The 26,143-nt window shown below is 43.2% G+C and overlaps 1 protein-coding gene across 1 annotated transcript; it reads right to left on the bottom strand.

The window, feature by feature from the left end:
• Positions 1 to 2,036: 2,036 nt before the first annotated feature.
• On the bottom strand, positions 2,037 to 26,019 carry ints7 (integrator complex subunit 7). Its single transcript, XM_002934697.5, has 20 exons — positions 25,780 to 26,019; positions 24,982 to 25,111; positions 24,741 to 24,887; positions 22,194 to 22,331; positions 21,939 to 21,985; positions 20,969 to 21,168; positions 20,517 to 20,639; positions 19,558 to 19,675; positions 19,141 to 19,275; positions 18,074 to 18,171; positions 16,909 to 17,148; positions 16,409 to 16,546; positions 15,511 to 15,717; positions 13,932 to 14,126; positions 12,717 to 12,820; positions 11,386 to 11,454; positions 10,239 to 10,371; positions 4,551 to 4,649; positions 3,795 to 3,980; positions 2,037 to 2,821 (listed from the first exon to the last, which is right to left on the bottom strand). The coding sequence occupies exons 1-20, from the start codon at positions 25,910 to 25,912 to the stop codon at positions 2,510 to 2,512; spliced, it is 2,952 nt and encodes a 983-aa protein (XP_002934743.2). The 5' UTR covers positions 25,913 to 26,019; the 3' UTR covers positions 2,037 to 2,509.
• Between the last annotated feature and the right edge of the window lie 124 nt (positions 26,020 to 26,143).

Below are 26,143 nucleotides of genomic sequence, written 5' to 3'. Positions count from 1 at the left end.
TATTACAGAGAAAAGGGAATCATTTAACCATCAAATAAACCCAATAGGGCTGTTCTGCCCCCAATAAGGGGTAATTATATCTTAGTTGGGATCAAGTACAGGTACTGTTTTATTATTACAGAGAAAAGGGAATCATTTAACCATTAAATAAACCCAATAGGGCTGTTCTGCCCCCAATAAGGGGTAATTATATCTTAGTTGGGATCAAGTACAGGTACTGTTTTATTATTACAGAGAAAAGGGAATCATTTAACCATTAAATAAACCCAATAGGGCTGTTCTGCCCCAATAAGGGGTAATTATATCTTAGTTGGGATCAAGTACAGGTACTGTTTTATTATTACAGAGAAAAGGGAATCATTTAACCATTAAATAAACCCAATAGGGCTGTTCTGCCCCCAATAAGGGGTAATTATATCTTAGTTGGGATCAAGTACAGGTACTGTTTTATTATTACAGAGAAAAGGGAATCATTTAACCATTAAATAAACCCAATAGGGCTGTTCTGCCCCAATAATGGGTAATTATATCTTAGTTGGGATCAAGTACAGGTACTGTTTTATTATTACAGAGAAAAGGGAATCATTTAACCATTAAATAAACCCAATAGGGCTGTTCTGCCCCCAATAAGGGGTAATTATATCTTAGTTGGGATCAAGTACAGGTACTGTTTTATTATTACAGAGAAAAAGGAAATCATTTAAAAAAAAAAAAATGAATTATTTGCTTATAAATGAGTCTATGGGAGATGGCCTTTCCGTAATTCGGAACTTGCTGGATAACGGGTTTCCGGATAAGGGATCCCATACCTGTACCAATTTAAACAGTGCTCCTTTGCAAATTCAATGCACTCAGTGATGTCAGGGAGACAATGAGTTAATAGCGAATAGAAAACCAGACCAGGTCACATTTTGGGCCAGGCGGCTCCAGCCTTAAAGAGAAGAGGTAATGTTACAGCTCTCTGGGGACCCCTAGCATCCCCCAAATATGTGCAGTTATTACCAAATGGCACTGGCATAAAGCTCCCTTGGCCCTGCTGTAAAACCAGCCGTGGCGCCAGTGGCCGTATAAGCATCCCTGACTGACAGTTAGAGGATAATGACACAGGTCAGACAAGAGTGCCAGTAAGTAATTACTTGACTTTAAACTTGTTCTGACAAAACTAGGCCATCACAAGCCTGCGCTCCCATGCCAACCGTGGTACCCAGCTCTGCAATGACAGGCAGGATCTACACTGGACAACGGGCAGCAGTTTGTTCTTTTCTGTTTAATCCCAAAGATTCAGTCCCCAAGATTACCTGTAGTCTAAATACTCTTATGGGTCACCTGTTCCCATGAAACTCTCAGATTTCTCATAAAAACATTACAGGTGTACATCTACCTTTAAAGGCAAAATATTCCCCCCATGAACGCAATCAAGTGCACAAATACTGTCTGAATGTCCAGATACACAGATTTTTTTTCAACAGGCTTACACAACTGAGAGAAGTCCATGATAGCTTGCCTCTGTCCTGCACGGATCATTTCCCCACTACTCCTTAAAACTCACTCAACCCCTCCCTCATCTGATTTCATGTTGCATTCTGGGTCTTTCTGCTTTGCACAGAATCTGCACTGTTTTTTTCCCTTTCAGCATTTTCCTGCTAATGTGGTAAAATGGCTAAGATGACTTTTAAGACTAATTAGGGATACAATGAATCCAGGATTTAGTTCAGGATTCGGCCCCCGACTAAATTTTTAAACCTGCCCGATTGATATCTGGTTGATTTCAGGCCAGATGTCGGTCAGGCAGGCCCGTCATTAGTGCCCATACACGGGCCAATAAGCTGCCAAGTTGGTCTAAGGGACCGATATCGGCAGCTAGAATCGGCACGTATATGGCCACCTTAAGGGTACGCAGGAAATCCGAAGCAGAATTTTAGACCCATCAGGCTGCTGTATAGGAGAAACTGCACAGCACCGTGTATGTCTATATTCAAATATATATTCTTACTATTCAGTGCACTTCAAGAAAGTAATGAAAACAAGAAAGCGAGGTCTTTCCAGGTATCTGTGTTATTAAGAAAATATGTTTATAACCACAGCACACTCTCCTTTAGGCTAAACAGTATTGTGTGGCAGAACCTACATACAAAGCATTTTCCTATTGAGAGAACTAGATTCCTTGCTGGTCTGAAGAACAAAGCATTGGGGGCCATTATGCAGATGAATAAACCCCCCGCCAGGCACAGAGCATGACACCAACTGTGTAACAGAAATACAGAATGGGGGGTTGTACGTGGAACACATAGCCCGGTATATCCGCAAACACCGCTAAGGACGTCCAGGTACTTGAGAACAACCAATCCAAGGGAATCAGTGAGACTGAATATCTGGATACAATATGTGACCCCACTTGGTTTTTTTTTTTTTTTTAATTAAAAACATTATAAAAAGACACAATTCCATTGGTAGGGACACAAGCGTGTTGGTATGACACATGTATAACAAACAGGGGTGCTAACGGACACTAGAAACGGGAGTAGGCATTCCTTTGCTGCTGCTGCTGCGGCAGTGGTTGTTGGCTTTGCTGCTGCTGTTGTTGTTGCTGCTGCTGCTGCAGGCGCATTTGTTGTGTGTACGGATCTTCTAACGACTTAATGAACATTGTGGTCTTCGGACCAGTCTTCCACAGGATTCCGTTCGAATCCACGACAGACGATTCCACGGTGATCTGGTGCGGTCCGAGCACGGTGAAGTTTAGCAGGAACTGAGTGCTGAAATAGTCATTGTGGGGCACCACTCTCTGCTCCATCTCACTTCTGACCCCCTCTGCTGGAATCTAGGCCATAGGGAAGGGTATACACATTAATAATTGCCCACACATACATGTTAGGCCCCATCAGCCAGTGAATGGAGTTCTTTTGCTCCCACACTACTTCCTGTTACAGTTAGAGCTGCATTACTTCCTGTCAGCTGATCGCTGAGGGAGCACACAGCCCATCACTAAGGGCTCTGGCACATGAGGAGATTTGTCGCCTGCGTTTTTCCCCCTGGCGCTTTGGCGACAAGTCGCCACGACAATACCCACGAAGAGATTTCATGCGAGTTGAGCTCCAGGCGATCTGCTACCCATGGTACCACTCAACAGTTACCCCTCCCACATGTTTACTCAAGTCGCTCAGAAAAGGGTCTGTGTGCGATTTGAAACAGCAGGCGACTTGAAGTATGTTTTGACGCTGGCGATTTCCATTGATTTAGCATTGGCGTCTTGTCGCCAAATCGCTCTTTTAAAAATCGCCGGCGACAAATCTCCTCGTGTGCCAGAGCCCTAAATGGCAGCTCAAGGGAAAAGGATGTAAAAGGGCAATATTTACTGATATATATATTCCAGTTTGGCAAGATTCTTGAATAGGTCACTTAACATACTGTAATATAAACTATCTGTTGGTTAAGTATTTATTCTGGGGGTATAGTTTCCCTTTAAAGCTAGTACTGCGCTCTATGAAGTATACTGTATATAAGTTCCTAATTACAGTACACTGCAATGGCAATATGGAAGGCATGGAGATGACTTCTGGCAACACAAATTTGTTTGGCATAGAGGAGAGGTTCCTAGAGTGTGGGTCCAAACCAAGTGATGGAAAACCCCAACCAGAACACCACGGGGGAGGCTTATTTTCTATGCTCGATACTGAAGGAACTACTGTAGGGTGACCATTGGGCCCATTTGTTTTTTTCTTTTTTACATGTAAATAAGGAACCTGTACCACGCAATTGGGAAAATCTCTCCCTTAGGAGGACACAAGGCTTACTTTGAAATCCTGCCCTGGTTTGCTCTGCAGGATGGAGGACACGTTGAGGCAGACGGACTGGATCTGGCGGAAGAGTCCCGGTTTGGAGCCATGCTGCACCACTCCTTCCACCTTTAGGGCCAACTGCTGGTTACTCTGCACGGCAATGGGTTCTGAAGGATTGCGCGGGGATGGGGACAGGGCCAGCTGTGGGAAATCAGGGCACTGTTATTCACATAAATATTACTTTTTTTAACATTAACACTGCTTAGCAAATCAGTCAAGAATGAGTACATAACATAACTGCCAATTCTTAGCAACTTTTCAAGTGGTCTTTTTTTTTTTTTTTTTTTATTACAACATTACAAGTTCAATCCTGCCTGTGGGCAAACATTCACAGTAGCACTTTTTTTCAGTAAAGCAACAATGCCATTTGCAATAATTCTAACCTTGTATGAAGGGTGTAGGCAAAGCTAATCCTGAGAAGGTTCTGTAAGTACAGCATTGGAGATTGACTCCCAGCATGACTCCCAGCATGCACTGGCACTGTGCTTTTATGCAGCTTTACCCCATGCAGATAACCAGAAAGACTTCCCAACAAAGAACCAATTGCAGCCTCCGATACAAAGGCCTATTATACACGGCCAGCCAGGCTGAGCAGATTTACATATATATTCAGCCAAATCCTTGTTTCTTGTACAGCGGAAGGGCTCATCCAGCTGCCAGGTTCTGCACACACACAACCCAATAGGCCCGGGAGCCCAGCACTGGACCTACCTTGATACTTGTTGACTGCAGTTTCTGGAAGAAGTATCTCTGGAATGAGAGGGGGACCTTGAGCAAGCTGATGGCTGCACTGCACAGGCAGGATGTGTGCTGCGAAGAAATAATGCACATTATTAGTAACATAGATTTACCCTCCAATGGGGCAACTAATGGCAGGTCAGGTCATTGGGCAGTTTGGTTACAAACATACAGGCCCAGGTTTGCCCCCTTTGGTGTAACCCAAATGAGTGAAAATGGATTTACCAAAATGTCCAAATTTGCTTTTCCCAGAAAGAGGGGGTCTTATATTTACTTTACACAAAAATCACCAATTTTTATCCATAATGCAGCATTTTCCCCTTAATTTCAGTGTAATATGTTGTCGCACTCTGAGCTGCATCTGCCACAATTGCACCCGATGTATCAAGATGGACACAATTGCATTTTGATGCAAACTCGGTGCAACTGGCATCCAGCATTTTCAGTGTGCGTCACTTCTGGAGTGTCATTGGGCACACCATTCAGCATTGTGAGTATGATGTACACAGTGCTATTCTTCATTTTTTTTTATTTGTGTTTTTTAATTATTATTTAATTATTTAGCTTTTTACTCCAGTTTAGAATTTTGGCAGATATTTGGTTGCTAGGGTCCAAATTACCCTAGCAACCAGGCAGTGGTTTGAATGAGAGATTGGAATATGAATAGGAGTGGGTCTCAATAGAAAGAAAAGTTTTTGGCATTTGCCATTGTGGGTAGCAAAGAGCATATTTCTCTGTTGCGCAGTGAAGCTGCTGTTTAGATGTAATACGTGGGATGTCATTTACAGATAACATGGTGTGCGGCCAATCAAATCTCTTTCTAACCCAGCAGGTACCTGGGGGAAAATGCACAATGAATAGAAGCCACTCAGTCCGTTCTGGAAGCCCAGGTAGGTGATTGCAGGTAATTCCATATTTAGTACGAGAGCAGTGTATAAATGCTGCCTCTGCCTGCGCAATCCCGCTCTCTCCTAATGGCGAATAAAATCGCTCAAGCAACACAAGCCCTTTATTCCCTGCCATCTGCCTCCTGCCCTGGGAGCCAATGACTCACATCAGCCGCCGCGTCCAACCCAGCGTCGCTCATTCCATGGATGGGTTTTTCCATAGAACTCTATCAGAGGGACAAACTGGGCTTTCAGCTTGTTATGTACAGCATTGGGCACACATGTGAATAAATATAAACATACAAACATTTTGTGTACCTTTCTGTGTGGTGAGGGGGGCCCTTAACCCACCACCAACCCACCCAGAGGCTCTGAAATTAAGCATGGGGGGCGCAGGGGGAGGTCAGGGGCCCAGAAACACCACTGTCCACTAAGTATTCTTTTAGGGTACAGTAGCTCTTTAAGAATCCATGTCTCCTGTATGGTTTGCAATACAACAGCCCTATGCAACTAAGGTACTGGCCAGTGCGGGTGCCCCTGCTAGAATACATTCAGGGGGCCCAGGGTGCACCCCTCATTTGTTGTGGGTGGTGATGTTTAAGCTGCAAAAGGGGTTGGGGAGGTGAACTACCATACAGCAGCCCCAGTATTCATGCACCCCCCCAGCCCCAACCAACTATAACTGGTTTTAGCATGAAAAAGTCAAATGCAGAGTTGCCCATTTATCTCATTAGGAAGTGACCCAATAGGAGAAGCTGGTAGTGATGTGTGGGTCACAAACCCACCCGCAGGGAACCCACCCCCATTTCAGTCTGGGGACCTTTATTTTGAACTTAACCCAATTCTGCTGGTCATGTCATGGAGGGGCTGGGGCCTGCAGGGTCTCAGGGAGACAGCTCTGGCCAAAAGCTGGACCCGTCACCTGCCCAAACCATCACCAGCAACTCCATTTTGTGGCCCACACCCATGGGTATCAGATTTACCAGCACATTACTAAAAGGCAGGGTTTGAATGATCTCTTATTTTAAACCTTAATTAACTTGCCCTGTGTGCAACTGATCTGAGCGCTACACCCTGATTAAGGGTGAAGACACACAGAGCTACTAGTAGCAGCTACTTGTCGTGGCTACTAAAATAGACAATGCTGATCATTTACTGATAATTGTCTCTATGTGTGTTTTAGCAGTAGCAGTTCTCAGTATTGTCTATGGCAGGGGATTTCCTGGCATTTAGTAGCTGTGACAAGTAGCTGCTACCAAGTAGCTCTGTGTGTCTTTACCCTTAATGGCAATGAATGAATATACAGTTCAGCACCCAATAGCTACAGCTCACATGGCTCTTGTATTTACATTCCCAATTCTCTCTGAATGACAGATGCTTGCTGCCAACAACCAAAAAACTGTTTCTCTCTCCCCCCCCCCCCCCCATTATAATCCATGGAGACTGCGGGGCAATTATTTTTAGCCTGCCTGTTGAAAACTGGACTAATAATAATCACTGCTTCCACTTCAGAATCCTTATGTAACAAACAGACAATCAAAGGGGAGAATAAACGTCCGTAAGCATTCTGCCAGCATCCTCCTGGGGTCTCAACCTGAGCACATCTGGCCCCCTATCCCTCCCCCGTAACCCTTTTGGGGACTGTCAGAGCACATGGTTCTGTATGTACAGTAATATTATACTGTTATACTGCCAAGGTCCATCATGTAAATAGGCAGAACGTTCATTTCATGCTCCGTCGGCCCCTATGCACTGAATGATAACCCACAAGTAAATGAAGATGAGAAGCTTCACTGCCCCTTTTAATATGAACGCTGCAGCCCAACAAAACAACCCTGAGCTATTTCAGCCCTACAGAGATATCTGCCTTTCATGTATTGTTCTTTAGGCTGGGGATTAAAGTGCCACGGCTTCCTTATTGTGTGGTGCAGAGATCATTCCCTGCTCGTTCCAATCTATTTAGGAGTAGGAGCTGCCACAGTGCAGTCATTTGCTGTTTGGACAAATATTTGCTCCTGGCTCTTAACTGGCCAAACAGATATTATTGCCTTACATTTGGCCCCTACCAGTGACTCATTAAAATAACTGCCATTTTGTGGACAGATCCTGCTCTGGATGAGAATCCAGGCTGTGAAGCTGTAGGAAACTAATAAAGAGCAAATAAAACACATACAATGCCCCTGTGTTTGGATGCCTTGTTGGCCACTCTGGGTTTAGTTAGCAGGACATTAGTACAGTAACACATACACTGCCAAGAAAAGGTTCTTTATGAAAACTCCCTGCCAAGGAAGCCACAGAGAGGCCAATGGCCACTTTAATGCAGCCCCTCTGCTGCTAAATTGGGCTACTCATTCAAAGGGACTCTTTCAGCAGTGGCCAATAATGGCAAACACGGAGCTAAAGTAACAATGGGGAGGCTCAAGAACAAAAAGGCTGAATGTGCCCAGTCAATGCCCTAAATATAAACTTTGTAGCACTATTTTAAAATGAAGGGGCTTTGACTGTAGATTGTAAGCTCTTGCGAGCAGGGCCCTCTGATCCTATTGTTACTCTGTATACCCTTGTTTGTAAAACTTTTGTTTAAAACTTGTTTAAATGTATTGTGAAGTGCTGCGTAATTTGCTGGGGCTATATAAATAAATGATGATGATGATGACTGAATAACCTGGAACAAATTTGGAGGCGTTGGGCCAAAATCACTTCTGAACTGTGTGCAAAGCTGGTTCATACTTACCCCCAAAAGTCTTAGGGAATAGCAATTTCCAGCTTGGCAAAAATATTTATCCCTCCATTGACCTAAATGGTATCATCTGGACTGGCAGGTAAGCAAACTATCCATTTAAATATGCCAGGGAGCACCGGACCTGTGAGTGTCCCAGCAGCACCCAAGCAATTACCATTTAGGTCAATAAAGGGCAAGTGGGACTGCTTTGCTACATGGCAAACTGAAAACATATGGATGGCGAACAGCTGGCTATCGCCTAGTGCAGGGGTCGGGAACCTTTTTGGCTGAGGGAGCCATAAACACCACATATTTTAAAATGTAATTCTGTGAGAGCCATACAATGGCCGACAGGAGCTAGGCAGAAGCCGGGGCCTCGATTTGTGGCTGCCTGTGGAGGACGATGCGACTTCAGGCCCGTTCGGCCGCGGATGCTGCGGGGCAAGGTAGGGTGGGTGTCACCTTTAGCTGTTTAATATGGCTTGTTAGTGGTATAACTAGAGCGCTACCTAGCACAGTGCACAGTTTGCTTCTCTTTGTAGCCCCAACAGAGACATATTGGCCACATTTTATTTTCAATTCAAGTGTGAACTGTCACAGGTTTCTGCTCCAATGTCCCTCTCAGTTCCCTGGGCCCTGGTTCAAGTGCAACCCGGTAAGGACGCCGGATGAGGAGTAGGGCGTGGCCTGCGCTCGGCGGATAGAAGACATGTTCTAAGGCTTTTTTTTTTTTAATTAAAGATTTGGCAGTGAGCCAGATGCAGCCATCAAAAGAGCCACATTTGGCTCCCGAGCCATAGGTTCCCTACCCCTGGCCTAGTGCGTCACTGCCTTACAGCTGTCTTACTTCTACAAAAGGGTACGTGTTTGATAATTAGACAAAAAGCACGTTTTTGTCATTTTATTCTGCTGATTTTTGCTTATTTTGCACAAAATAACATCACACGGAAGTGATCTCAAATATAAATATGACATTTGCACGTAGGATGGGTTACTTGGAGTATTGGGCAAGGGTGTGAATCCTTTAGCAAGGCAACATACTAAAGAGCAAAGCATTTTATATATTCACATGGGGAGGAACCCATTTCTTTGTACTAAAAGAAGGGTTTGCTGTTGGTTTATAGGAGATCCTTACACTGGTTCTGGCACTGCTAGCACCGGGCTGCGTAAAGGTGGCCACACACACTAAGGTCCGCTCACTTGGCGAGGTTGCCAAGCGAGGGGATCTTCTCTCAATATCCCCACCTACGGGTGGGCGATATCGGGCTAATTCAGGCTAATTCGGTCATTTGGCCCTGGAGCCAAACAATCGAATTAGAACGACGGGTATAGGCGCAGTCGGTTCAACAAGCTGATGCGGTCCCCAATCTGACTAAATTTTTAAACCTGCCCAATCGATATCTGGCCAATTTCAGGCCAGATATCGGTCAGCAGGCCCGCCGTTAGTGCCCATACATGGGCCGATAAGCGGTAGAGTTGGTCTAAGGGACCGTTATCGGCAGCTAGAATCGGCCCGTGTATGGGCACCTTAAGGGTACAGGTAAGATACATGTATTATAGCAGCAGAGTAAGGCTGGCCATACATCAGATTTTAGTCTTCAGATATTGGTTGTAGGTTTAAATGCAACAATCTAAAACTAACACTCAGACTGAAATTTGTAAGATAAAGTCATAAAAATAACAAATGGGAGGATGTTCTGAACATGAAATAGTTGGCAGCACCAATCGTATGAGAGTGACTCCCATTGTAGGGCCCCCAAGGATATCGTCGGATATTCAATACATGTTCCAAAATGTTAATCTGTCCAGTCGACTAAATGGGCGATTGCCACGGTATGATAATTATCGGGACGTTAATTTGGAGCCCACACATGGTCCGAAAATCTGTACATGTATGGCTGCTTTAGAAAAGGTTGTTTGCTGAGAAACGGACTATTGCAGGAGTGGCAATAGGTTCTTGGTTTTGGGAATCATCTTCTTTACCCACACTTCTGTCCTAATTCAACCTGAATTAATTCAAAATAAATTTTAATCGAGATATGTGCCACTTACCAGGTAAGACACTGGCGGGTACTTTCTACCAAGCAGTTTCACTTCCTCTAGAACATGGTTAAATACCGACATCATCCGGCGCTCGTACTCACTGTCGGCCTGTACTGCCCCACTGAAGCTGCACTCCTGGAAACTGCCCGGGGGGAAAAAAAGCAATAAAACCCTCTGCACTGGAGACTGGGATGTTTATCACTGGCCACATTATACCAACATAATCATGTCCCACAAATAAGGCTGCAGTTCCTCAGCCAGGAAGGTAAGAAAAATCACTTGGGGAGAGACATCTGGCCTGAGCCTACAGTGTGAAAGCCCAGGATTAGGGCAAAGACGCCAAGGTCTGTCACTGCCAACATGGTGTAATGTCTCAGCTATAGAAGGTCAAGGCCAGGTACCAGGCAATCACTTTAAAGAATAATGGAGCTTCTCCAGCAGAATCCTGCATTGTAATCTGTTTTTCAAAAGAGCAAACAAATTTTTTTATATTTAATTTTGAAACTTCACGTGGGGCTAGCCATTTTCTTCATTTCCCAGGGTTCCAGTCATGTGACCTGTGCTCTGATAAACTTCAGTCACACTTTACTGCTACGTTGCAAGTTGGAGTGATTCCCCCCCCCCCCCCCAGCAGCCGATCAGCAGAACAATGGGAAGGGAGCAAGATAGCAGCTCCCAGTAGGTATCAGAATAGCACTCAATAGTAAGAAATCCAAGTCCGGCTTGGGACTCCTCCAGTTACATGGGAGTAGGAGAAACAATAGGTTAGCTGAAAGCAGTTCTAATGTGTAGCGCTGGCTGAAAGCTCAGACTCAGGCACAATGCACTGAGATGGCGCCTACACACCAATATTACAGCTACAAATACATTTTTTGGTTCAAGAATAACATTTTAAATGGTAGAGTGAATTATTTGCAATGTAAACAGTGTAATTTAGAAATAAAAAGTACCCCATAATAATCATAACAAGTATAACTGTGTGACAGCATCTTAATAAAACAAAGCCTCAAGCAAGCGGTGCATCAGGTAAACAGCTCACTACACTGAAAATATTGGGGAGCCTGGCAGTAACTGAATCAGAGGGACACACATACTTGTGCAAATGTTATACTTTTCATCAGGACATGATAGTACAGATCTCAACCATTATCCTTACCTACACGAGTCTGGATCCAAAATGAGTGCTTCGATGGCATGTGAAATTAAAAGGCAGCTCTGCTGCTGTCTGATTCTTTAATTAAGGAATATGAAATACCGTTTATGTTCAAGCAGCACATGGTACCATGCTAAACTGCCCAAAATTGTGCTAGTCTGAACGTTATACGCAAATCCTTTGACACTTTCTCTTTCTGATGTTATTGGCCCTTTAAACAGCCCCAGCATTAGATCAGCCATCCCCTTTCCATTTCTTAAGGATCTCCTTTAGGTTCAGTGCTTAATCATTATAACATTCACTCTGCAACTGCTTGGCCTATCCAGGGCACAAAATGGGCATTCACTCAAATCTCACTCTAAACCTTTAGGTTGCACCAACCATATCTGATGCATTGGGCTCCACCATAAGAGCCAGTACCATTATTTAGGAACCCTTGGCTTAGATTTTCCCTTTTAAAGGCAGTGACAGACAGGGAGAATCTCCCTGCAATACTATCCCACCGGCAAGAATGTAAATTGCCGGTGGGATGGCATATGCAATTTGTCACCTTGAGAGGAAACTTCAGGCGACTTCGGCAAAAAGTCTTTCACTGCCCTTAGGGCAGGGGTGGCCAGACTCGGTCCAGTCGTGATCGACCAGACTGACGCGGAAGTGCAGCGTGAATGTGTACGTACGCGACACAGCGTACGTACGCATTCACGCAGCACTTCTGAATCGCAGGCTTGATTGTGGTCCACCAGAAATCCACGGGGGATCGACTGGTTGACAGCGATCGACGTATTGGCCACCCCTGCCTTAGGGTGAAGACACACTGGGCTACTAGTAGCAGTTACTTTTTCAAGGCTACTGAACTCCAGAAAATACCCCTCCAAAGACAATACTAAGAATTGTCTCTGCTAAAACACACAAGACAATTATCGGTAAATGATCAGCATTTTATTTTTTAGTAGCAGAGACAAGTAGCTGCTACTAGTAGCCCAGTGTGTCTTCACCCTTAGGGCAGGGTATTTCTGGCGTTTAGTAGCCATGACAAGTAGCTGCTATTAGTAGCCCAGTGTGTCTTCGCCCTAAGGCAATGGGTTGCTGTACTGTACTCCTATATACAGAAACAATAAACAGATTGAGAGGTGTAGATGTAGATATATAGATATATAAGATTAGACAGACAGACTGACCTTTTTTAAAAAAGTGTTTGAAGTAAATTTACACAATGAATGGTTAATAAATGTGCCCAAATATCTGCCCATATGTTCATTAAAAAAAATCCCTCTCTGCTCTCTCGTGTATTATTCTGTTGGATATTAGCAAGTCAAGATCATACTAAAGGATACAACTCTATATTTCTCAAAGTTGCAGAATCGGCATCAAACGAAGATTGATACAAGTCCCCATAGCGAGCAGCGAGGCTTTTGAATTCTTCCATGCAATGCTTCATCTGCCAGAGGAAAACATGATTTAAGCACTTTATTCAGAGCAAAGATGGACAACCTATGGCAGTAAGTGGGGGGGGAGTCATAGTACTGTACCATTTGGGGGCCTGCAGGACTGCACCCCAATTTCACATAAAGGGTGAAACAAACAGGCTAACAAGGGGATAACATGGTCACATATTAAACTGAATATTTAATTTTTAAGCACAATGTAATAGGCTGAGGCAACCTGGTAGCCTCATATAGCAAAGAAAAAGAACCATAGTGGTTATGGTGAGAAGGGAGCCAATGAGCCCTATTGGAATAGTGCAGTGTATATACTTCTGAAAACAGAAGGTATTCACATGCTTGAAATGAGAGCCTTTAATTTTCATTTTTATAGGCAGAGACACGCAAATGACTCTTTTATTCCCCAACTATGCATCCAGAACTGCTAGTTTAATAGAGCAGATACAGCCTAATAATTCTAAAACATATATCCAAACAATAATAACAACACAGGTCTAATATAATGGCACTTATGTAACATTTTACTTCTATACTCCAGTCCGTTTCACTTTAAACCCTACTTGCCATCTCCCTTTCATTACCTATGGGTTCTGGAACTAGGTCCTTCTGTTGGCCCCAGGGCTGCACTGTATATAGATCATGGGGATTTCTGTTAGGCTTAAATACTGATAAACCACAAACTCCATTGTATGCAAGGTGGAGTACCCGAAGAAGGGTGCACTCTGGCAACCATACAAATGGCTTGGCAAATGGAAAAAGTGTAAGAAATACTAAATCAATCATGTAAATGGCATTATGGCATATTGTTGCTTTGCAACTAGTACAATTAGAACTCCTATAGTTACTACATAGGGAATTATAGAAGTATGCTGGATGGTATGTGTGCTAGCCCAGCCATTAAGTGTGCTACAGCACAAACTATCCTTTTCTTCTACCCACTGCAACTGGTAAGCTGTATATTCTGGCTAATGCTATAAGATGCCATAGACAGTCACTGTTTATTGGGCTGCTGGGGGGGCGGTTTGGGCCTCTGTGTACTTGAAATGCCAGGGCCTATTTTGAATCCCAGTCCAGACCTTGGTGGGGCAACACGGTCAGCCTTTATACCTGAGTGGAGATGCGCCCACAGCGCTGAAGTTCATTCCCTGACGCCATGGCGATGGTGGAGGCAATAGCAGGCGGTGGGCTGGTTTTCAAACTGTTGCAGGTGCAAATGAGCTGGGAAAAGGCTTGGAGGAGATCTATCCGCAGCTTTACAAACTCACACTGAAAGCTCAGAGGATTCATGGGAGTACTGGCAGCCTGGATAGGACACACAAGAACAATTTCAGCTACCATTCATGATATTAGCAGTGTAAAAACTCAAACTTGTACATTTTTAGCAAATCTGTGCTTGCATCATTTCTATAAAGGCATAATGCCACTGCTTTTCAGGTTTCTCTAGTTTGGATTTCTGAAAATTAAGATATCAGCCATGAACATAAAGGTGCCCATACCAGTCCCATGGTAAACAACTCTCCAGTAATAGTCTCCTAATCCCTAAACAAAAAAGTAAGCTCTCTATTCTATACAAACTTCTGTGCAAACCAACCTACTGCGATACCGACGTACACTCAAGGGTACGATGGGAGGAGCTAGGGACAATTACGGACGATCAATGGGAATGGGTATTATATACCCCGTTGATAGTATCATTCTCCCAAAGACATAAACTACTACAGCTATATACGATACACAGAGCTTACTACACTGTGCAGAGACTTCATGCAATGAAGGTACTAAATTCTCCCTACTGCCCCAGGTGTAAAACAGAAATAGCTACGCTGATACACACACTATGGGGCTGCAAACACCTGAAAGCTTACTGGGAAGGGGTATGTGGGTGGATAGGGAAAAGATTCCTGAATGGGGCCCCAGTGACTCCAGGAAATGCCTTTTGATGTTGGACATTAACACCTCTTTGGACTTGCACACTAAAATCTTTATCACCAAGGCTCTGTTCCAGGCAAAAGAATTCTGACCCTCCATTGGAAAGACACCGAGCCCCCATCCACGCACGAATGGAAAAAAGCAATGGATGACCTTGCATCACTCGAAAGGACTATCCTGGACAAAAAGGGACAGATGCTCAAATTCCTACAAATTTGACGTCACTGGGTAGACACCCTATAACAATAGATTCTAGCTCCCTACATAATTTACCACATCTATCCAAGCCCAAATAGTTCAATATCAATACAGAAAGGGTGGCTACGCCCAGTGGGCAAGAATCCCCCATACTGGGAAAACAAATGAATGTAAACCTTACAACTTTGCATGCCTGTATACTCTTGTTGTACAATTCTCTTTACTGTATGTACCTTGCAAAATGTTCAATAAAAACAACGCATTGAGCAAAAAAAAAAAAAAAGGGGTGGCAATACAGTGGCCAATAAAAGCTGCCAACATGGTCCATCCAGACTGAGTTGGCATCTAATTGGTTTGTGTATGGGGACTGCCCAACCAATATTTGCCAAAATCCCATCAGGACAAGGACTGCATTGGCTCGTTGAGTTCAGTCCTCGCCCTGATGGCCTGCATTCCTATCGCTGTGATCTCATCGTTCAGCCTTGTCATAGGAGCAGATCTTTATGTGTATGTCCAGCTTTACTTCCCTTGCCCCGCACTGCCCCTTGCTCTATATTACCGTGAGTGATGCTATCCCTTTGTGGTAGGATTTGAGTGAATCAGCAATGAATGTAAGGGCCGCCCCGTAATCCTCTTCTTGAAGGGTGGTGAGAATCTGCTCTGCCGTGGAGAATTCCTTCAAGCTGTTCAGCCAGAAGTAGAAGTGCTCAGAGGCCACCTGAGTCAGCAGGCTCTGGTACAGCTCCCTTGCCATGTCATGGTTACCCTGGCACAGACACAGCAGAGAGGGAATATATATTAGGATCAATATAAACTGCTGCCACACAGCTGAGAAGTGACAACTCCCTCCACCTCACACAGTTTCCATGTCGGGTCTCTGTTCTTACAGAGAACTAATCCTTATGCAGTTCTATATGGAGAATTCTCAGTATATTTTTGCCAGCACAATGTAGAATTTGATGATGAACCAGATAAAGTACATTGCCCAACGTAGAGCCTGGACCAATTATAATATTTCTTGTTATGCTTAAGGGCTCAAGAGCAATTTCAGGGTCTGCTTCCCCTATTGTTATGCCTCTTATGAAGCTATAGAAAAAAAAATTAAAACTTAACTTTCAGTATGGTGTAGAATGTCCTATTCCCATTTTTTATATATTTTCTGAATTATGTGCCTTCTTTTTCAAACTCTTTCTAGCTTTCCAATGGGGGTCAATGACCCCAGCAGCCAAGAAACTATTGCTTTTCAAGGCTACAATTTTATGGTTGTTACTTTTTATTACTTATTTTGAGGTCAATTGCCTGGTTGCTAGGATCATTTGGACCCTAGCAACCAGACAGCTGCTGAAATTCCAAAATGGGGAGTTTCTAAACTCAATAATTCAAAAACTACAAATATTAAACAGTGAAGACCAACTGCAAATTATCTAAGAATATCACTCTCTCCATCAAACACTTACCATTCTAGATGCTTGCCGGGCAATCCTATACACAGTCCAACCATTGGACACGTTCTCAAGCTGCTGTTTAATGACAGTCTTGACTTCAGGTGACAGTGCTTTCTGACTAGCGACAAATATAACAGTGGCGAGGGAAACCTGTACAGACAAAAGTATGTGTCACATTCAGCAGTCAAAGTACAAATCACCACAGGGGCCATTTATTATATGGAGGGCAGAAGAGTGTAGCTATCAGAAAAAAACAAACAAGGAGCGGTAATAAATGCTCCAAAGGGAAGTTACATAACAGTATTATATAAAAAATAGTATTATGTAGAGGAAGATATCCACAAAAGCATCTCAGTCAATGAAGAAAAAAAGAATGTGGGTCCTCCATAAAATGAATGAGTATAACTCATTTATTTAGGACAAGGAAAGGCCTAACGTGTTTCGTGCCTGTTGGGGCACTTATTTATAGACTCAGGCATAAAAGAGAGCAAAGCCTCTGCTTGATCCCTCACCAGAAGTTCTTGTTGCTTGTCAGTGGCTGAGCGTCCAATTAGTTTGTAGAGTTCAACAAGGTCCCCCAGCATTCCATCTCCTAGGACTGGAAGCTGCATGGCAACGGAAGCCAAACAATGGCACATAAATATTCTGGCAGAGTCCTGGGCACTGTGCAGCTGTGTCAGGAGAGATTCCACCACTGACTGGCTCAGATAGGGACGGCACTTTGCCAGCCTCACCATGCAGGATAAAGCAATCTGGAGATACAAACACAGTCCTATTAAACATGTGCACTGGAAAGCTTCTTGCTACTATTGTCTGGCCAACTTGTGCCAGGATATATGCATATGGGAGAGCTGCTGTTCAGAGATTATACAAAAGCAGAAACAAAATAAAACATCAATTTTTGTGAATTTAAAAACAACAGTTTTATCACCAGAGGGTCAATTGACTGATTCAAGCTGCATCTCTGGACGTGGTGACAAAACCCAAAAAAGCAATGTTATGTATATAAACCATTTACTTGCTGTGTAGATTATAAAATCAACAGCACTGGCTCTCAAGTACCTGGCGGCCAGTGTGATTCCTGGTCACATTCTTATTTATGGGGGTTGTGTATTGTCTAGCAAAGCAAAATCCTACTTGGAATAAAGCATGCTGGCATTGAAAGGGTCAAAGGATAACAAAACGCCAAAAAACTTGGGGGTCCTTATTTGTTGAGGCTTGGTGCATTAAAGCAAAGCCAGCAGAAGTGGGTGATGTGCTGATGCGATGGGCACCAATACTGGCACCTTTCAGCCAAAAACACTCACTACATTGGCCTCAAGATTAAAACCCTCCATTACTGATGTTATCATTTGGAGGTAGCAGGGGAGTTACTTCAGGTGCTTTTTGGACATCTGAAAAGCTCCCCGTATGCGATCAGCCTTACGGCATGAAAGGCAAAGTGCAACCAATAATTATGATTAATACTCCAGCATTTGATCATGCCTTGAGCCTTTAACCACAGCATTTCACAGTATGCATTCCCTATTAATATATGTAGCCCGCGGCCTTCAATGCTTCTGTCCAAATGTCTCTAAATGTAATTCTGCCCTAAACCATCATAACTCAGCCCAATTCTGCTTCTCAGTTACAAGACAATCTGTGGTGCCAGTTTTTAAAATGGCAGCGATCACATACCTTCAGTGTTAGCTGAGCTCCTGCACTGTTTTCTTGGCTACACAGAACAAGGAGAGATTCAAGGCCATAGATCGCATCTTTCTCTAACGTCAAATTGTCTAAACAAAAAAAAAAAAAAAAAAAAAAATATAGCAAAGCAGGAGATTTATTCACTTTAATAAAACAAATGCATACATATAAGCCTGGGGGACCAATGCTCTGGTCTTGGCACTCTCTTCTATAAAAACTAATAGTGGGTGAGGATCCAATGGCAAACACTTTCCCAAGAATACAATACTACCACAAAGGGAGGTGTCAACCAATGAAAAATATGACCCAAAGGAAGCAGTTAGGACCACTAAACCATACTTTTCTTGACATGGTATGGCGGCTTCTCAATACAAGAGGGCTACCACCAGACAGACAAATGGACACATACTCCCTCATTCTTTGTGTGTAAATAATGAAGTTAGCAGTTACTAGCTATTAGACGAGCATAAGGTAATCTTCTGTATTATCACTAGAGGGTGCTGCTTCACCCCTTATTACTGTAAAGCATGTCTGGTATTTACAACTCAGCGTTATCCAACTGCTTTAGCCAACATGGGGTTCTAAAGGGCACCTTGAAGCCAAACCACCACATCAGCTAACAGAGGTAGAGCCGGAAAAATTATAAAGGGGTGGGGGTAACATTAAATGGGATCTAAAACTAAAAAATAATTGATGTGCGCTTACTCAGGGTGCTTCTCAGAGCACTTTTGCAAATGCCAGGGGGGCTGCTGTAAGATGCCATAAACAGACACTATTTATTGGGCTGGTGGGGGCTGTTTGGGCCTCTGTGTATTTGAAATGCCAGGGACTATTTTTAATCCCACTCCGGGTCTGACGGCTGAAAGTGCAGTTGGATGACTGAATACTTAAAATGGGGTGCCAATTGCATGACTCTCGCAGCAAGCAGGGGATAACAGAGTAAGTGTAAGGTTTTGGAATTTGTTATACAAAAAACAACAACAAGATAACACGTACTTTTAGAAGTTATTGTATTTATAAAAGGCATTTTGATACGGAGCAGTAATAACTAAGCTCACCTATATCCTGACAGGAAGATACAATGTTGGTGAGTACGGTGACCCCATGAGCAGCAATGCCACGGTTGCTATGGTAGCTGCACTCCTGTGCCAGTTTAATCAGATCCGAATACCTAGCTGCATTTCCCTTTGTGCCTGCAAGATAGAAAACCTCCTGAATAATAAATTCTGCATTTAATAGGTACATCAGATTTATATCATTTTTTCCTCAAAACTTCTCACACAACCTTGGTACAACAATGTGAAATTGGGCTAATTTGCACTTAACCAAACATTACAGACTGGCACACAGCTTGGCCTGATGGCATGGAGTACAACTTAGTTTGTTCACATTGGGATGTTAATGGCTCTGCCAATGCATTAGAGTTTGTCACTGCCCAGATGAAATTACATTTGGGTCCCAAGTCCCAGATTTACCTGGAACAGCACTGAAATACTGTTTGATGGCAACGCTTGATGACAAAGTGGAGAGAACAGAGAGCATGCCGAATTTCAGGCTGTCATATGGTGTTTGCAAGGCACATTCACAGAGCTCCTACAATACAAAGGGGGAAATGGTTTAGGAACAGGTATAATGCTGGAAAACAGAACAAAGCAAACAATGCTGGAAACCCCTATATAGTCTAGAGTAGCGACACCCCCCCCCTAACTTTTTTACTCATGAGCCACAGTCAAATGTAAAAAAAAAAAAAAAATGTGCCACACAAGCATGAAAATAGTTCTTTGGAGGCAAAATAAAGGCTGTGATTGGCTATTTAGTTGCCCCATGTGGCCTGCTGGCCTGCAGGAGGCTCTGCTTGGAGTAAAACTGTGTCTCTGGCTTCTAAAATTTGCCTACAAGAAATGTAAAAATGGCACCTACTTAGAGGCCACTGGGAGCAACATCACAGGGGGTGGGGAGCAACATGTTACTCACAAGCAACTGGTTGGGGATCAATGGACTAGAGCAAGGGTCCCCAACCTTTCTTACTTGTGAGCCCTAGTCAAATGTAAAAAGACTTGGAGAGCAACACAAGCACCATAAAAGTTCATGGAGGAGCCAAATAAGGGCTGTGATTGACCTTGTTCCAAGTCAGGAATTCAAAAATAACTCCACTGGTCTAGAGCAAAATATGACTATTAATGTAAAAACAGCAAAGTTAAGGCTAATGGCAGGCCAAGACTCAGCCCATACACTGGCATCAGCCTTTCCCTGTGCCTGCAACCAGAGACATTGCATTGGCCCAGGTGCAGGCACATGGACTGGATTTCGTGCAAGTGCATTTTGGTGCAGAAATACATTCCATGTGCCTGCATCTGGGCCGACGCAATGTCTTCATAAGTGATTTTGATCAGTGCAAGTTTAACAATTTCAAGAGAAGAAAAGCAAAACACACCTGAATATTGTCTCGGCTCCACGTGTGGGGTGTTTTATTAGCCAGTAACTTCAGATCCTGGATAGCAAGCCTCTTTACTGCTCTCCTGGGGTCAGTCTTTAAGTACTGCAACAAAAGCTGAACCTGCACAAACCAACCAAGAGTCACTGCCGGAGATCCCATGGACACACGGCTTTTATGGCTAGTTAGGGTAAGTTTTGGTATTAAAACGGATATTTGTTTTAAAATTAACTACTAGTATGCTGTAGGCAGAGTATAAGGCAAATGGCTATTGGTCTAATATGTTTGCTAAGGTCCCACTGTTACCGTCAGACTGACGCTGACATGCAAAGCCTGTTGTTCTGATGTTGTGGAGCATAGCATATACCTATACCTATTCTTATTAATCAAATAAATATCTTCCCTGTTTATAGGTTATATGTGCTCAAGAAATAACACAATATGTGAATTACCTGTTTGGGTATATCTACCAATGAGGATGCTGCTAGCAAGGTGAAGGTGTGCAAGGTCACAATAACCATCTTGGTAGATGGATACGATGCTACCAGTTGCTGAAGAAGCTGTCGACTGTTGGAGGCCATTATGGCATCATGGTGCATGTGTTGGAGAATGGGAATCAGCTTTAATTTCAGATCGACCGGAGTGGCCAATCCTGTAACACAAATAATATCATCAATTTCCCTCTGATATTTACTAACATATGAATTTCTTTAACAACATATTCATTCTTTACATGAGCAATAAGATGGACAGCCGCAACTACCTCATGCCTATGAGTAAGTGCGTGCGCGCACGAAACGCGTCAGGCGTCCAGTTTTTAGATGGAACAATAAAGACCTGGTTTTAGCAGCATGTCGTGTCCGGAGATGTTTGGAGCTCAACTGTATATGGGACAGCCGCAACTAAGCTCAACAAAATAGACAGATCCGGAGCGCATTGTTTTTTACCTCACAGCCGCAACTAAGGCCCAAGCATGTCTTATACAGAGATGGATGTCCCTGTCACATGATTTCAGATCTGCAGGCATCGTGTTCATGTTGCAGCTACAGAAGATCAGAGGAAATGTGGCCATACACAGGGTGATATGTTTGAGCAATTAGGTCAGATTAGCTAAACTGTGTCACATAGGTGTTTAACTGAACTCATCACAATCCACCCATCAAGCCCCCTAATGTGGCAAGGATTTTACCTATGTGTGGGCAATTGTACCAACTCTGTAACGGAAGGGCTGTCACCCAATGCTCAGCTCCATCTCCCTCAATTTAATAAATGGCAGTTCAGTGCAAGTCATGCGTTTGATGAAGAAAGTGTTGGATGAGCAGAATACAAATCAACTGAAGAATTTATTTTGCACATATTGCTTGTACCTTTACAATGCTACAGCCATAATAAAAAAAAAATATATAAAAACAGAATTCAAACCTTGGATCATTTCAGCAATTTTGTTACAGATTCCTGCGGCAAAGTCCCTAGTGGGGAAGGAGAAAAAGAAAATAATTTGATCTTAGTTATAAAATAAATTGTTACTGCATTCATGCAATACTGTAATTGCTAGCAATTCTCCGCTTGGCCTCTACTGACTCTCCCCAACACTGCCTGGCTGCTAGCAAACAGACCTGACAATCAGTGTTTGGTAACACGGATGCCATTACACCATAGAAATAAGAAATTACCTACTTTGACTGAGCAGAGAAGTTTGCGGCAGCAAAGATGGCAGCTTCAACTTCCACGTTATCATGTGAATCTAAGCTCTGGCGTATACTGTGATGAGCATTTTTGCGATCGGGAATTATAGATGCCATACTGCCCAGCATCCTGCAATAATAACAAATGTACAGATATATACATTGTTAGGGTTAAATCCTGTAATCTCTGTTCGTAACACCTGTAGTTTGCTTGTAATGATTAATATCATTATGGTTAATATCTGCAGCATCATCTAAAAATGGTCACACAAAATACAGCGTCCATTTACTAGTCCATTTAAGTTCATAAAAACAGTCCGTAACACATCGCCTGCTAATGCTGCAAATATTTTTGAAAAACATGCGATGTGACAAATTTGTCAGACAATAAAAGGCATTAGTGGCATTATTTGCACAAGCATAGCAGTTTATTTCAGAGGAAATGCCCTTTGCATCACTTCGGTAATCCGAAGTCGCATGAAGTTGCCTGCAAATCGGTGCGAAGGGCTTTCAGAGCAGCAACTTCTATGGTTGCCGGTGGAAAGCCTTTTCGGAGCGGTTACTCACACATGATAGCAGAGATCTATCGCGGGCAAATAACTCGCTCAGTGGATTCTTACCCTAAGAGGGTGGAAGAGAGATAAAGACAACAAACCCCCTTTACTTACTATTTATTCTGATGTAGCAGTTTATGCCTACACAGTCTTTCCCATACCACAAATGACCCCCATCACACAAAATGACTGGGGGTTACAAGGTTTTGAGCAGTGGGCAAACTGCATATCATTACAGCTGTTTGCTTTTGCTCACTACATGTAATAAAACAATTAAGAGGCGGGGTGTAGAAGTGCACACTGGGTAATGAGGAAAACAACTGAACCAAGATTAAATGTGGGGGTCGAGGGGGAAGGGGCAATGTTTGGTTTTGCTCAGTGAAACAAGAGCTATAACTTCTAACCAGAATCAAACTGGCACTAGCAGAATTCCCCGTTATTTAATTTCCTAGAAATAAATGTAAGCCCCGATCATAGAGAGATGTCGTTCTTAGTTAAGCTATAACATGGCTAATTTTCAAGGAAATTTCAGTGATATGATCATTCTGCAGCCTTGACAATTAGCACAGGGCTGCAAACAGGTGTCCTCGGGTGGGCTGCAGAGGCCCATGCAGCTGTGCAGATATAAGTTTAGCAAACATTATGGAGATTGCATCAGCTATTAATTCAATGAAAATAGAGAAGGAGAAGAGCAAGGTTGATCGTTATGGATACAGCTTCCATGCTACATATACCACAGACAGCTGTCATTCTGGTGTCCCCATTGCAGCTGAAGACCACCGAGCTGTAGGACTAACTGTAGGCCGTTGCTGACCCCTATCCCTCCTTTGCTGAGCCAGACTATCCATGTATTGCTGTGGGGTTAGATAAAGCATTTAATAGCTGATAGTTGTTCAAATAAATGGCTACAGCCCCTTATAGGGAAAGACACACAAATAAGTGTTGACTAAAGGAGACACTCAAGAACCTTTGAGGCTGTAAATTCCCTTACACGTAGCTGAAATGTTTGTCACAAAATTAATTTGGCCTGTTAAAATGTTTTCTTCTTTAGTATGTTATAGATCAGACCTTAACTGGGATCCAACAGAGGCGCTGGTATTTCCAGTACACAGAGGCCCAAACAGCCCCCCTCAGCCCAATAAATAGTGACTGTCTATGGCATCTTACAGCAGCCCCTCTGGCATTGCCAGAATCTACAAACAGCCAGTCTGGGCCTGTTATAGAATGTTCTCTACTTTGCAACTTTTTAATTGGTCTTCATTTTCTTTTTTTAAATATTATAACTATTTGCCTCCTCTTCTCTTTCCAGCTTGCAAATTATATCGGGCTGTTGGGAGTCGCTGGCCCAATCAGCCCGATATAATAACTTTTTACTACTAATTTTTGTATTCAGGCCCTCTCTTATTCATATTCCTGTCTCTCATTCACAGAACTATCTGGTTGATATAGTAAATGGGACCCTAGCAACCAGACAGTTGCCGACATTCCAAAAGGGAGAACTGCTGAACAAAAAGATAAATAATTAAAAATACAAATAAAGACATGTCCCCTTTAGGTTTACAATGTAAACGGAGTATAAAAGACACAGGAAATAGCAAATACTGCTTGTTAGACTTGACTATTGCTATAGAGAAGAAAGGGCTGTGTACTACCTTTTACAAACACAAATACTCAATGTAACATGGTCACGCATGCAGCTACAAGGCACTGTGGCCATCAACCCATGTAGAGGGAACCCCTTTAGAGAGAGGGCAGCAAATCTTCAACAACCTGTCTGTGTGGCCTACGGACTGAATGATCAGATTCATATAACTGACTTCCACATGTGCCAGCAAAATTGCTTGTGACCCAACTGCTCTACAAGCAAAGGTTTGAACTCGTCAATTAAGGAATATTTTGATTTCTTTTGTCTTCATACACTTCCTGCACTAGCTGAAAACTGACATAGAACGAGCTGAGGGTTTTGCAGTCAGCACGTCTCTTACCTCAGAGTTATTGCTCTGGCCACCGGGTCATTGCTGTGAATGACAGAGAAAACCCTTTTCACAAACTCATCAACATTCAGGATTTTCTCTAAATGTTTCTCACTCTGTTGGGTCACTTTCAGTACACAGAGACGGAGGAAATTATTCCTACAAAAGCAAGAAAAAAAAATCATGTTATATGTTATTAGCCCACAGAGACTCATATACTCATATACACATATATTTGTCATTCAGAACATACCCAACTCTGAATACATCTGCCAACTTGAGAAAAGCAGAATTGATGAGAATGGGAAAAGGATATTTCTGGAACAACCTTGGGAAACGGACTACAGCTTCACACTGCTCCCCGAGCTTTCCGGATCGCAAACCTAGTAGAGATAAATATATATAAAATGACATTTACAATGGTGCAATGATTTGACATTAATGATTCTAAAGCACGGTAAGTCCACTTGCTGTAGATACTGTATAGCAAGATGAGATGGATGAATGAGAATTATTACCTCTATGGAATAAGCAGAGATAGCAGACAGAATTAGACATACAAATAAAATGAACCTTAGGGACTAATATATTGTTGTAGTGCATTTATGATGTACACTTTTGTTAAATAAATACCCAAAGGGAATAACTAAATGATTTAACTACAAAAAAGCACAACAGGACACCATTATCCCTGTACAACTCCTGCCTTTGCCCAGGTGATAAGGACAGTAAAAGGAATTCCCATATCTATTCTGGACTCTCTCAGTGGCTTAGTTGGCTAGATGGCCACCTGTCCTACCAATTAATGCCCCCTCACTGCTGTATTAGCATTGCTTGGTTTATATGTACAAGATAAAGTCCCCTTTTGTTTACACAAGAAGGCTGAGTTACACTGCCCCCCTCACAATGGATCTCAAACTAGTTACCCCAATATTAATCAAAATGGCAGCTGTCTGTCACACCGATGCTGTCTTGAGTTCCACAAATAAAATCGTTGCTATCGCTATGGCAGCACCACTACTGCCCCATTGCCTCTCGCTAGCAGCGATACCTTTGTCCAACTCCATTAGCGCCGAGTTGGCATCCAGTTCCTGCTCTCCGTGCCCAGCATCTGCCAAGAAGGCCCTACTGGCAGCTCCGCCAGACGCCATGTTAGTTTTCTGGCTAATACCTTCCCTTCTCATTACCCACACTACAACATCCCATTCAGCCTACAAGGCCGCCATGACAGATCCTAACGCATGCGCAAATCAGCAGCCTCCGCTCCTAAATCCCCATAATGCACTAGTGAGACCGTCTCCGAGCGTCTGATTGGTCGTAACCAGACTTTGGAGCCCGTCCAATCCCCGTAGTGCACTGCGCGGGCACTCTGATCGGACCAATCAGGAGAGAGAATGGGATTTCGCGGGAGATTC

Source organism: Xenopus tropicalis, chromosome 5, assembly GCF_000004195.4.
Source record: "Xenopus tropicalis strain Nigerian chromosome 5, UCB_Xtro_10.0, whole genome shotgun sequence".
Taxonomy (NCBI): domain Eukaryota; kingdom Metazoa; phylum Chordata; class Amphibia; order Anura; family Pipidae; genus Xenopus; species Xenopus tropicalis.
The sequence above is the reverse complement of the archived record's forward strand: the minus strand, read 5'-3'. Positions and strand labels throughout refer to the sequence as shown.

What these genes read in the sequence shown, in the direction of transcription:
- ints7 (XM_002934697.5), bottom strand. Translation starts at nt 25,912, where the DNA reads ATGAGAAGGGAAGGTATTAGCCAGAAAACTAACATGGCGTCTGGCGGA. An exon ending in GCTAATGGAGTTGGACAAAG is followed by an intron (nt 25,112 to 25,779) that starts GTATCGCTGCTA and finishes TATCTCTACTAG; the next exon opens with GTTTGCGATCCGGAAAGCTC. An exon ending in GGAGCCGAGACAATATTCAG is followed by an intron (nt 19,676 to 20,516) that starts GTGTGTTTTGCT and finishes TTTGTATTGTAG; the next exon opens with GAGCTCTGTGAATGTGCCTT.